Source organism: Vitis riparia, chromosome 17, assembly GCF_004353265.1.
Source record: "Vitis riparia cultivar Riparia Gloire de Montpellier isolate 1030 chromosome 17, EGFV_Vit.rip_1.0, whole genome shotgun sequence".
Classification (NCBI taxonomy): Eukaryota; Viridiplantae; Streptophyta; class Magnoliopsida; order Vitales; family Vitaceae; genus Vitis; species Vitis riparia.
The window spans coordinates 18,418,392-18,432,725 of record NC_048447.1 but is presented as its reverse complement, the minus strand read 5'-3'; the positions used below and the strand labels follow the sequence as shown (position 1 = coordinate 18,432,725).

At 30.8% G+C, this 14,334-nt stretch overlaps 1 protein-coding gene across 1 annotated transcript; it reads left to right on the top strand.

Moving 5' to 3' along the window:
- Positions 1-2,612: 2,612 nt before the first annotated feature.
- Positions 2,613-4,455, top strand: LOC117934374 (uncharacterized GPI-anchored protein At4g28100). The gene is made up of 2 exons (XM_034856023.1): positions 2,613-3,358; positions 3,823-4,455. Exons 1-2 carry the CDS (start codon positions 2,726-2,728, stop codon positions 4,171-4,173), a joined length of 984 nt encoding a protein of 327 aa, XP_034711914.1. The 5' UTR covers positions 2,613-2,725; the 3' UTR covers positions 4,174-4,455.
- The last annotated feature ends 9,879 nt before the right edge of the window (positions 4,456-14,334 follow it).

Sequence of the window (14,334 nt, the reverse complement as noted above, 5' to 3'; positions counted from 1 at the left end):
GTGCCTCAAATTAAATACCACAAGTCACAGTTTTTTCAAGAATTGTATTAATATATTGGTACAATTGTGTTTGGGGCTCGGTACAAAAATTAAGTCTTGATTAGTATAATTTTATTATTTAAGCTCATGACCCAAAAAAAAGTGTGAAAATTAAGAAAAAAATATAAATTTTTTATCTTTCCATAAATGAACTTTGTTGACTGAAAAAAGAAAGAGTAGAAAAATATTAATTTAAATTTTATTTCTTTTGTAAATTTCAATAAAATTTATTATAATTTAGTGATTTGGGAAAAAATACATAATTTTTTTAAAAAATAAAAATAAAATATTATAACTAAAAATATGTCAATTTTTTTTAAATGATATATTTTTAGAATTTTTTTTAAAAAAATAATTTTCTAAAAATAATAAATTTTCAGAATAATTATTAAATAAAAAATAAAAAAAATTTGTCAAGTGATAGAAAATAGTTTTGAAAGGTATATTGATCTCTTTATATTTTATATCCTCCCCATCAATTATGCAACTTATATGGATCAAAACTTAATTTTTGGGCCCATCCAAAACACAAGTGTACCTTGTATTAAAGACGGAATGTATACCATACTAAGTGAAATCCACAAGAATAGCCCTCTTTTTGTACTTTTAAACAATGGAAAATTTATTAAAAATAAGAATAATTGTGATTTTTTTTTAAAAAGTAGTCTATTAAAAATAATATTTTTACATTTTTTAATTAAAAATAAATATACAAATATAAAATGGATGGTTAAGAATTTTATCTTACCACTCTTAAATAGTTGTCTTTTGGTCTTATAAGTCATGGTGCTTATTTGATATCTGTTTTTAAAAATAATTTTTTATTTTTTATTTTTAAAAATCTACATTTAGAAAATTAAAAATAACAAATGAATTTTTGTTTTTAAAAACAAAAAAATAAGTTATGTTCAAAAAATATATATTTTTTTAGTTGTTTTCACTTTTAGGTTGTTTAAAAAAATAATTGTATAAATAAGAAAAATCATTAAAAATAGAGTATTACATATAAAAATTATTTAAAAAATATTTTTAAATATAAAAAAAACAAGTTAAAAATGATTTAGGTTTTTAAATAGATATTTGTTTTACAAAATATTAACAAAAAAATTCTAAAAATTATTTTTAAAAATTGCTTTTGAAAATAGTTATTAAACATGATTTGTAAAAATATTTAAAATTAAAAATGTTTTAGTTTCTTAAATAGATATTTATTTTATAAAATATTAAAAAATAATTTTTAAAAATTATTTTTGAAGACAATTATCTATTTGCAAGACATATTCATTTAAAAAAAAAGGAAAAGGGTATATTATATTAGGATATTTATACTAAAAAGACAAAACCTGGGTAAAACACAAGTTCCAATTCCAATCCACTCTGATGATTCATGATTTATTTCTTCTAGTAGTTAAATAAAGCCATTCAATCTGGACTCTAGAATTTCATAGATATTTGAGATTCCCTAGAGATTTTTTTTTTTTTTTTTTTTTTTTTTTTTTTTTTTTTTACTAATAATCACAATGCAAAGTGCTGCTTAGTTTTTATAAATACATCTTTGAAATCCCCCCATCACTCCTCTCCTGGCCCATTGAATTTAATACACATTGAGATGATAAAACAAAGTCTCAATTTCAAGAAGCCAGTCTCAATTTCACAAATATTATAGAAAAAAAAAATTAAATAAAGCAAGGACAGATATATTTACAATCAAATTATTCATCTCATTTATCATCCCTATCTTGTCCTTTGATTTATTTATTTTATTATATTAATATAAAAAATTGGAATTTGTAAATTCTTGACGTTGAAGTTAAATTTTGCAAGTGGTTAAAAAAATTAATTTTGATCTGAAGATGACAAGGGCAAGGGCCATGAAAATGGACAAAGGGGAAGGAAGGGGAGTGAACCCGTGAGTGTGGAACCCAAGCCAGAGCAATGGGTTTCTTGATTAAGTGACCTTATCATATCTAGACTTAGCTGGCCGATGGCCATATGTTCGGCCTAGTGGGGTTTCAGGCGACTCCATCACCACATGATTTGCCCCAAAGTCACATCTCTGTCTCCTCTACCATTTTTCCTTTTTGAAAATTACTTTTTTTAAATATAAAACTATTTTTAACTCATCTTTGATAAGAATTAATGTTGGATTTTTTTTTTCTCTTTACCAAGAAAGATATATATGCTTCCTCTTGCCAAGAAAACTTTTCCTCTCTAGAAAAAAATTTGTCCCTTTCCCCACTTTTACAACTTTGTCTTTTGGCTTGAAGCTGTAAACATAGTATAAAATCTTTGGGATTATCTTTTTTTGAATAATTCTCTTGTTTGATGATGGTTGGACACAAATTGGTAACCATATACTCTGTAGACATGGTGAACTAAACTTGGCCCATAAATGATTTGATCATGATTCTACTACTAATCCCAAATACTTTAGAGGTACTGCAACCATATGGGTAACAACCAGCCAAATTTACTCAACCCCACTTGACCTTTTTTTGGCCATACCTTTCACTTGCTCCAACCCCAATACCCAATACCCATTACCCACCACCACTACCTTTATTACTGGGGCTATACCCTCCCTTATCTCCCTGCCCCTATCCTCATTCCTCACAATAAAGGATCGCCAGAACCCAACCCATATCCCCCACATTTCACTATTTCACTACACAACCATCCGCCAGCAATGTCCCAAGCTCTTCTCCTTCTCGTCTTTTGCTTTCTTCTGCCAATCTTTCAGGCACTGCCGGAGCCAGACCCAGTTAAGATCCATCCGTTCCACCCAAACCCATCTCCGCCGGAGACCATTCCGGCGTTCCCCGAGCAGTCCGACGTCGCCGGCTGCCCGCTCAACCTCCCGGACGAGCTCTTCCACGGGATAAAGACCGCCTGCAGCGCGGGGAAAGGGGCGTCCGGGGAGCTACGACGGAGCCGGTGCTGCCCGGTCCTGGCGGCCTGGCTGTACTCCGCCTACTCGGGGACTGCGCTGGGGAGGGCAAAGAGGGGGTTGGCTCCCGAAGCGACGCCGTACGACCTGCCGTTGTTGCCCGACGATTCGGAGACGTGTGTGGATGACTTGGAAAAATCTCTGAAGAGCAGAGGCGTGGAATTGGTGAAGCCAAACGAGACTTGCGATGTTGTGTACTGCTTCTGTGGCATTCGGCTTCACCCCCTGAGTTGCCCGGAGGCGTTCTCAGTGTCGTCCAAAGGCAAGCTCGTCGGGGACGAGAGTGTGACGAAATTAGAAAGAGCTTGCCTGAGCACCAATGGATTTCCAGGCCTTGGCGGCTGTTCCAAATGCTTGAACACCCTCTACCTGGTAAGTTTCTCTGATCGTTGCATTGATTTTAACATGGCCGAAGAAGAAACATCTGAGTATTAATTAGGGTTTGGTTGGTAATTGGGAAAGTTGCCTCCCTGCTTTCCAATTTTTTTTTTCCCTTTCACTTTTCCTTTTTGTTCATCGCGGGCCAATTGTTTAATTTAATCTCACCACCTCCTATACATAATAATTTATCCACTGGGTTTGCTTCCAGAACCAGGTTTTGTGATTCCACGTGAACAGCATAATTCTTGAGCAGGGTTTTGTAGTGGGGATGACAAGTTGTTCAAAATTCTAGTCTTTCATCTCTCCATCATGCATTCTTTGACTACAGTATCTCCCAACTGCTCTCCATAAATGCATGCTCCATTTTTTGCGACTATACATTGTGTCTCTCAATAAATCATTATATTAATTATATAAAAATATTTGAAAATTTCCTTTCTCTAATACTCTTGCAGCTTGGTAAGGACAAAACTGGGAATTCAAGCAAATTGGAGGCCAGATCACGTAAGATGCACAACAGGGACTGCGAGCTCATGGGTCTGACGTGGCTCCTCGCCAAGAACCGAACCGCCTACATCCACACGGTCTCAGCCGTCTTAAGAGCCATCATGATGAGCACCGACGGCTCTGATCCTCTGTCGTGCACTCTCAACAGTGACGGAATGCCCCTGGCCGTTGATTCCGCTGAAATTTCTTCTCACTCCTCGTCAACCTCCCTCCATTTCTCCATCCATCTCTGCATCTTATCCCTCTCTTTCCTGTACGCTCACCTCGCTGTATCATTCCCCAAGGCCTCCCTTTGGTGAACTCATCTGTAACGCACGTACATTGTATTGTATTCGTTTGTTGTAATTTTGGTGATTTGACGAGGGTAGATAAGGAAAACTTTTATATGGTAGTTGGAGTTGGGCCACGCGGCCCACCACAGACGTGGTCCATGGCCCATGTGTGTGGGCCAAGGTTTTTGACAACGTTTTTTTGTTTTTTTGGTGGCATTATTTGATGGGCAGCCTAAAAAACGGTTGGGCCTCATGCACAATTTAAGGGAATGTCAACATCATACTTGGTGGTAGAGGGCCATTTTATCATATTTTATCTGTGGATGCCAACATGCTTTAATTTTATTTGCTTTTGGAATTCTTTAAACCCTTTTTCAATCCACTTTTTAAAAACATTTTCTGTATTTTCAATTGTTCTTTCCAATTATTAATTTTTTAAATAATTATATTAAAGCATATAAATTTCAATAAAAACAAACATCTGACCACTTAGCACTTAATAATATTCAGACATTAATAATAAGAAGGGAACCAAATATAACCTTTATAAATGGTTATGTAACAATCATGGTGGGAGGTCGGTTGGTTGAATTCTACCCACCTCCCATCATTTTTCAAAGTAGCAAATACCCAATATCTACCAATTTATATTTGATTGTTTCACCCGTTGCCTTATCATTGTCTCTAACCTCTTTTGTCATCATGCCCATGGCATTGATTCGAATGGAAATGAACTCAACCTCTTTGACGACATTTACTTTCAGTACGACATCTCCTCTTCTTTAATTATAAGACATGAAATATCATGATAAATATGTTAAGGAACATAAATAAAGACCCATTTATATTTACAAGAGAAAAAGAAGATATAAAATTAAAAACAGAAGTATACGCTTTAAGTCAATTTATCTCTATGTCTGCTCATAAAGCGTGAAGAGTACTTGATCAAATTCTTAGACGTTCCTATTGGAAAACACTTACGATACTTGAACTCATGCCTTATTGAACGTGTTATCTTATTTTTAAATTAATTTATTCTACAATAGCAAATGCTAAGCACAATATGGGTTTGAACGAAGGATATTTAGTCATTATTAAAGTCATAGTCAACGAGGGTACTACCATGAAAAAATTGAGAAGAAGATAGAGTGTTAAATTATTTTATATTTTAGCTTTAATTTGTCTTAAAAGTTATTGGTTGAAGAAGATATTATTTTTGTACTATAGCTTGTGTATATTCGATCGAATTTTTGAAATCCTACTAGAATGAGTTTTGACCTCAATGACAATACGAGGCATCCACTTCCTTAAGGCATTGGAAATTATATAAAAATAAAAAAAGTTTTAATTTTTTTTCAATGTGGTATTGACACTTTTTAATATTTTTTACTCATGACTCACATCCACTCTTTTTACGATTGTAATGAAAGACGGATAAGTTAACAAGAAATGAGATGATCCAGAAGTACCATGCTCAAAGGTTCCAATGACAAAGACGTAAATTAATAATTACTTAGGAGATGACAATTGAGGATGACAAAATTTTGTGCTAGCCTTTATGTGTGAAAACTATCCTATTTGGGTGTTGTGCATTCCTAGTGATCATGTTCTCTTCTTTGAAGATCTTTGCTAAGCACCAAGCCCCTCTTATAGGATTATGGTGGGTGGTGCATGGATGAAAAAGGGTACATAGAAGATGAACGACCAGACTTAAAGGAACGCCAAAAATCATCTTTAGCCAGCTTTTTAGTGGGTTGAAGAGTAGTATTCCTAGCTTTGTCGTACCTTCGGGATTGTAAGGCCAGATATAAAGCTTATTTGATAGTGATTTTATGAAACATTTCTACTATTTTTAACACTTGAAAACAATTTTTTTAATAAATAAATATTAAATATTAGAAATATTAAAAATATTTTCTAAAATTACGACCAAATAGATTTATAATCTTATATCAAGGTTGGAGATCTGATTACTTTTCATATAGATCGATACTGTTTACTCTAAAACCATTGATTAAGGAATCATAACGTTTTATTCCTTCATGGGCGTCAGGGACAAGCAACCAACACAAAAGAGATTGGTAACTCCTAAAACAAAGTCCAAAACATATATTAGCAAATAATATCATGTTACACAACAAATTTGTATAAACCCAAATACAATACCAAAGCATCTACAGTGTCATGATAATGCTTCCAAAATCATGATTATCAACAGTGTCAACTAAGAGCATTCATAAATACTCAACTAATGATACCCCATTTCATAACAGCAGCAGCAACAACAATATACGAATTTCTAAAAGAAATCTCAAACAGAATCACACTTTCTGCAGAAGCAATCTATACCAGTTGGCATCTAATCCATACCTAGATTAAATATCACACCAAACGCAATCGATATCTAAGGCTATCAACAGCAATCCTAGTAACATAAATTCTGTGAGAGCAAAATATTATGAAGTTACAAGGAAATACTACAGAACTTGTATAAGATTTGAGCCACTCCTCGGCCCAATGGGTCCAACCAGATTTGCCTGCCACTGCCAGTCCAATGCCCAATTGGTAAGTACTGAGTAGTGTCTCTAGTGTATCAAACCTAAGTTTGGGTGGGTTGGACTATTATGGCCCAAACAGACCCTAAGGGGATGCATTGTTATAATGCTAATACTATACTTGATTATGACAATGGATTCACAGCCCAAACCCAATAATGATATGTTACATTAAAATTAAAAATTAAAAAAATATGTGATAAACATTAAAATGAAAACCAAAGTTTTTGAATTAAGCACATGGTCATGTAGAATAAAAACCATTTTCTAAAAGACATTTTAACAATGATTTTTTTTAGTAGGAATCAATATAATATTATTTTTTAAAAAATATTAGAAAATTCACAATAAATTTCAAAAATAGAAATTTTTTTTATTAAAAAGCATCTAAATGAATTTTTAGTAATTTTTTTTATCCAACAAATACTACAAACATGAGATAATAAATAGTAAGAATGTGTTTGATAGTAATTTTGAAAAATACTTTTAATCTTTAAAATATTTAAAAATTTTATTTTTTAAATATTAAAAAAATTATAAACACTTCATAAAACATCTATCAAACACACCTTACACTTAATGTCATAAAACATTTTAATAAACATATAGAAAATAAATGTTTATTTAGAAGGAAGTTGTATTTACTAAAACACCCTTCACCCCCTATCCTACCACTCGTGCATGTATGTTGCATGCATGCACATGCACATGCACATGCACATGCACACATATCCAATATTGATGGATAATTTCTTAAATTTAAATATGTATCAGAATAAAATGTAAAACTTGGTTTTGTCCTCCCAACCTTATTCCCTGCCCACATGAACACACCTACATTATAGGCTAACGCGTGAGAATTGATTCCTTACTCTCCACAAAAGCATGCTGCACGCGTACGAACACATTCTAATATCTACTCACTGACACAAACACACTGAACACGTGCGCACACATTCTTGTATGAACTTTGTCATTCAACCACAAAATATTAAGAACAAATTTATGGACATTATCTGTAATATTATAATGCATTATAGTTTATAAATTACACCTAAAAGTGTTGAAAGTAGAGTAAAATATGTCCAAATTAATAAATTATTTGATAAAATATAATATTTATTATCTAATGATTTAAATTGATTTTAAATTAAATTATATTTAAATTATCCACTTAAAATTTATTATTTAATTTTTATTTTAAGTATTAAAGTTCTTTGATAAAATTAATTTAAAATTTATTTTAAATCATTAAATTAATATATTTATTCTCATAAATTATTGTTAAACATGAATAGTCTTCTTTTCACACATACACACACATTCACTAGTGGATGCACGGGTAAGGCCACATGTATTAGTATTCAAAGTTTCTAGTCAATTCAAAGTTTCATTTAATATACATAAATATACACACAAAACTTTCATAGATACAATAGAAAGGTGACAAACTGATCTCAAGTAAAGTTTAGATACACCAAAAGCAAACCTCATGACCAAAATATTATGTCCAAAATAAAATTAAATGAGGCACATAAAAGACCAAAAAAATACACAAAAAAGTACTCAAGCCTAAGTAGGCAAAAATATTCAAACCCATCAAACAATAAAATCCCTAAACCAAACATATCCGATTTGGACGACCATTTCTAAACATAGCCTTTCCTTAGAATGAGATCAAATTCAAATTCTTTTTATAGTTATAAAGTCATTATTGATTTAAAGATGATAATAAGATCGAATTGTTTTGAGAATCCTCCTTGCCCTCAATAGGATAAGATTGAGGTAAAAATAAATGAATTAGAAAGGGGTTTGAATTTTTTTTCTTTTTTTCAAAATCCGAGTTAGGTTCATGTATTGTCATGTCTCATCTAGCCCATTTCGTTTATATATATAATATATATTTTTTCATTTTTCTATTTTTTAACACAAAATAAAAAAGTAATTGCACATAAAAATAAATTATAAGATTTAATGTAATTATAATTATAATTTTTTTAAATTTATAATTTTTTTAATGTAATTTAAAATAAAAAAATATATTGAAAAATGTTAAAAATTGAAAAAAAATTTAAAAAGGTGGGTTAGGTTTGAGAATTTTTTTATACCCTTCTTGCCCGTTTGTCCCCTCATCCCATTTAAGTTATTTTTTGGGATTTCCCGTATCCTGTCCTGTGACTCCTGTGTACCTATCCCGTCTTGTCACATTTAAATTCTTTTTTGGAATGAGGATAAGAATATGTTATAAATCATATGGATTTGGGACGAGAGTGACCCAATTCAGACATGCCACCCCATCCCCAACTGTTGCAACCACCATTCCAGTTTCTAGCTTTTCCATGGAAGACCATAAGGATCAACAGTGGAACGGTAGAAAATGGTGATGGCAACAAGGATGGATGACATTTTTCTCCGATCTTATCTCACAGTTTCTCTTTCAAATCTTTAGAATTTGGTGGCACTGCCTGCTGCTTTCCACCAACGTGGGCCTTCATCAAATATAATATTTTTTGATGCATAACAACGGCTGGGTGCAGGCACTGCAGGCTCGCAAACGTCTCCATCTTTCTCTACCTATCATAACCCATAAATATGCAATTATTTGCCTTCTTAATAGACCTGCTTGGCAAGTGGGATACAAACAAATAGCAAGCACGTCCAAAAATTCGAAAATGACTCATAGGCTTGATATTTCACTAATTTCGAAAAAGTGAAATTTTTAGAAAGTGTCTCAAATTTGTAATCCGTGTATCTTTTATTTTTAAAAAATATTATATACATTGATATGATGAAGTGATATTAGATTTTTTTATTTATAGAATATAAAAAAATCATTATAAATATTTTAATATTTTTAATAAAATGTTATAAGATAAAATGAACTTATAAAAATTATAAGTGGTAAATATAGATAAGAAGAAGGAGAGATACTCATTTGAGTGAGGGACTTGTGGTTCACTTAGATATAAAGAGTGATAAAACATAAAATATATCTTATGATTCAATAATTATATTTACTTTTTGCGCTTTATAATATTCTCAATCTTATAGTAGAATCATTTTTTCTCATTCATGGATATGATTGTGATTGGTCAAATCAATGTTAAAACCTCGTATACTTTAATTCTTATATTATTTTATCTTTGTATTTTTTCATTAATATTTTTGCATTGAAGCTTTTGATACAACAACAATAAACCCTAAGTTTGCCTATGATAACTTGTTGATCATGTGAACCAACAATTTCATAATTTGTAGGGATACTTTTACTACATATGTGACATAATCAAATTTATGGAATGCTTATACAAGTTAGTTGACATCAAAATGCTCATACAAGTTAGTTGACATCAAATTTTACATTATCTTAGACTTCCTGAGAACCAATCTAATGTGTGTTCAATCCCATTGTTTGTAAGTGGACATCTAATTTTCTTCTCAAATTCATTTTCAACTTTGCTTCACAATTTTTTGAACCTAATTAGAACGATCCTTCTTTTGTTTTATAAATGCTTCTACATCTTTGTTTTAGAAAATTCACCAATATGTATTTTGAAAAATCATCTATAAGACTTACCATATAACACATCGCTTTGCAAATTGATGTTTATTTTATCATATCGGAGAAAACTAAATGAATAAGCAGTTTTAAAAGTTATTCAACTCTAAACTTCGTATCTTGATATGGAAAATTATGCACCTTACTGACCCATCACAAATATAAATATCTTGAGGTATTAGTTGTGATATCGATAATAAAATCTTATTCATTCTAGGAACATGGAAGGTATTTTAAAACTACACTTGAAAAGAACCAAAACAGGGGATGATCATTGGCTGACCAGCATGAGTAATTAGAACCTTTGAGTTCTCGGTAGTTATTATTACTCCATCTCCTTTGTATCATGATACATTATATAACTTCTCCTTGTTGCTAATGTCGATTCATTAGGCTCTACTAAAATAGTATTTGCAATTACCTTCTCTAAGAATCTTGCTTGGACAAGCTCTTACATAGTAAATGATACCTAAAAATCTCATTCATCTTCAATATTTTCTTTTTCAGTTGCAAATGTGACCTTGTTAACCGTCTTTGACCAACAAATATTAACATTGCACTTTTTGGATCCTTTGTGTTGCATCTCATTTATGTCTTTTTTTTTTTGAACTTGTGTTTGGAAGCTTATTTCTTGTTGCGTAATTAACTTGACTTTTTTTTTTTTCCAATCCTTGTAGCACATTGCCATATCTCTAATTTTTGTTGAAGAGCACTTCCTCTTCCTTCTTGGGGGAACTTTCATCCATTTGCGTTTAGTTAAACTTTCTTGATTAGCTAATAGGTTTTCCACAACTCCAAGAGTGACAATTGAGTTGGTCATCCTTGAGTTACAATAATAAATCCATTGCATTCAAATTCTCAATTATAGATATTAAGGGTTTGTTTGGTAACTGTTTTCGAAAATAATTTTTTGTTCTCTAAAATGAGAAAAAAAAAAAAACACATTTCACAATAAAAAAAACAAAAACTATTTTTTATTTTTAAAACATAAAATATGATGTTTTTAGAAAATATCTTTGAGTTATTTTCAATTATTTTTTAAAGGTTGTTTTTTAAAAAAATAGTTATACAAATATGAAAAATAATTAAAAATTAAACATTATATATAAAAGTCATTTGAAAATATATTTAAAAATATAAAAATAGGTTAAAAACATTTTAAATTCTCAAACAAATATTTATTTTATAAAACATCAAAAAAGCAATTTTCAAAAGCTATTTTTTAAAATTGCTTTCGAAAATAATTACTAGATAAGCCTTAACTCTCTTTATTCTTTAATCATTATTTTAACTCTAAAATCTCACTGAGAAATTTCATAAACAAGACATTTTACCTTCATGAAATATTAGTTTATTGACATATCACTTCATGAAGCTGACCATAGCTCCCTTTCGGAAAAAAAAATGCAACTGAGCATTATTTGTTCTTGTGAATAGGAGTGCAGAAGTATCCTATATTGCATTGTGTATTTTTATGTCCTTGATATGCTTGAGAAAGTCATCAACAGTCATCAACTTTATTTCTCTATTTTGCGACTACTTCAACATTTCCTAAGATTCGTGATATAATGTTGCCTTCACCAACTACTCATAAGATTGGTGGTTAGGGATTAGTTCTAGTCTCCTATTTTTTATAATTGTGGTTGCTCAATTTTGGTGGGCTACCTTGGGACAAAACCTATCATCCTGACTTTATGTTATTCTCCACCAATAAGCTTGGTCGTATATATCAAATTGGTGGTCCCTAACCACCTTACTAGCTTTAATATCAAATTGTAGTGAAACATTTATAGGGCCCACAATATTATAAAGATTTAATAGTATAAAAATATCACAATACAATACAATAGCAAAGATAAACTAATCTCTAACTAAAACTTAAATTCAAGGCAATAAAGTTTATTGCCAAACATCACTCAAGAAGTAAACTTAAATAAGCCATAGAAAGACTTAAAAATATACGAAAGATAAAAGGAAAAAAAAAAGGGCAAAAGCCCAAGTAAGCTCAAAATATTTAAGCCCAACAAGCTCTAAAATCCCTTGACCAAATTGCCCCAACATAGACACCCGTTCTACATACAACCTAAATCCCTAAACCCTTTTCTTCTTCTAAGCCATGATCTCTCTCACTCTGCCTCAATTTTCCTATAGAGTGAATCAAAATTGCAACTTGCGTTTCTTTTATAGCTAATGAAAATGATGTTGCAACCACTATTTTAGTTTTTACCATTCTTAATTGATGGGAGCACAGAGATGGGTAATTGAAGGGCAACGAAGGGGAGTGACAACTTTTTAAGGAAGCAAGGATGGTGTCTTTGTTGATTGATGATAAAGGTCGTTTCAATGGTAGGAAGATGGGAGACAATGATAATTACTTGAGAAGGACTTGATTGATGATAAATGTCGTTTTCAATGGTGGGAAGATGGGAGACAATGATAATTACTTGAGAAGGACAATGATGATATCGATGATTAGGAGGCATAATGGTGATTCCCTAAGGTCAGTATTATATATTTTAATTGATATTTATAAATTTTCTTTTATTATTACTACTAATATAAGGTGCGATGTCATGAATTTAGTACTTCATCTTAAAATTAATGTCTTGACAAAGAGTATCAATCTCTATATTTAAATTTTGGTAATTTTTTTCATCTATTATAGTAACTTTTGTGAAGATTCCTGTTATACCCTAGATCTAGATTTTCGTGAGTCCCCAACTCAAGATGCAATGGGGGGATTAGGTTTACCCAAGTATAAATTAAAGATTGTTGAGGAATTCAATTAGTTGTGAACAACTAGTTATGAATCCTTGCAAGGTTAGCCCATCTTGGATCTCAATCTCAATCCTAGCAAGGGCTAAGCACATAATCCTTGGTAATCCTTACTCCATTTTTGTCCAATTTCTAAGTCCTCGGTACCTTTCACATGTCTTAAACAGAAACACCATTTTACCATGCCTACAAATTTTCTTGCAAAATAATGTTAAACAAAATTAATTATGGCATTAATTCTATTAAATAGTGAAAGCTACAATAAATTAAATTCTATGAATGCATGGTTCCACAATTTCGATAATATCCCATGTACAAGCTTATGTATGGTTTAAATGTTCCAAAAGTGAAGAAAACTAGAGTACGAATTATTAGATACCAAAAGAGGAATCATGATCCAAAAATACAACATAACTTAATTGCCACATTATGATTAAAATATGGGGCATCCTCTATATGCCCATTCGTAGACCACCAGTTCAAACTCAAACTAGCATTATGTATACATATGATTTCGGTAAGTCTAATTAATAACTTACTTCTGTAGTATAGGTGAATGCCAATAATTAATCCTATAATTCATGAAATATTTCATTAAATAATTGCTATTTGAGATTATATTACATAATTTATGTGACAAAACTTTATTAGTGTGGAAAATTAATTATAATAATGATGATATTTAATTTCTTTTTTTTTTTCTTCAAAGTTTTATGCTTGAACATGATTTTTTTACTTATTAAATTAAACAATTTATAATGCATTATTGAGTGTTAATAATTCCTTAGATGAACTGATCTCCTGAATTTGTATCTTTCAATTGTGATTTTTACTAACTTTTGAAAACTTTCAATTATGATTATGGATTATGAAATTAAACAAAATTTTAAAATAAATTAATAATTTATTTATATTACCTCTACCATAATTGATAGTGATTAAACAAGAAAGAAGCCTTAGAATTATTAATATTGATTTGAAGATCTGCTTAGTATTTATCACATATGTGCTATGCATGGATTTACTATATATCGTATAACACATGTCATGCACACACAATTAGTGCAGTAAACAAATATTATGAGTAAACATGCTTTGTATCGATCACTTATAACTTACCATGTCTGAATGGATTAAACATAACACACGATGTTGTCCTTCTCTTCAACAATTAACAATAAAGAAAAATATTCTTTTCATTTACTAATTTCTATGCTATAATAATAATAATAATAATAGTAATAATTTTTTATCATTGTATTTTTTTTAGTCAACTTATTTTCACAGATTGTAACATGT

Coding starts and splice junctions, on each gene's coding strand:
- LOC117934374 (XM_034856023.1), top strand. CDS start 2,726: ATGTCCCAAGCTCTTCTCCTTCTCGTCTTTTGCTTTCTTCTGCCAATC. Junction 3,359..3,822: donor GCTTGAACACCCTCTACCTG/GTAAGTTTCTCT, acceptor ATACTCTTGCAG/CTTGGTAAGGACAAAACTGG.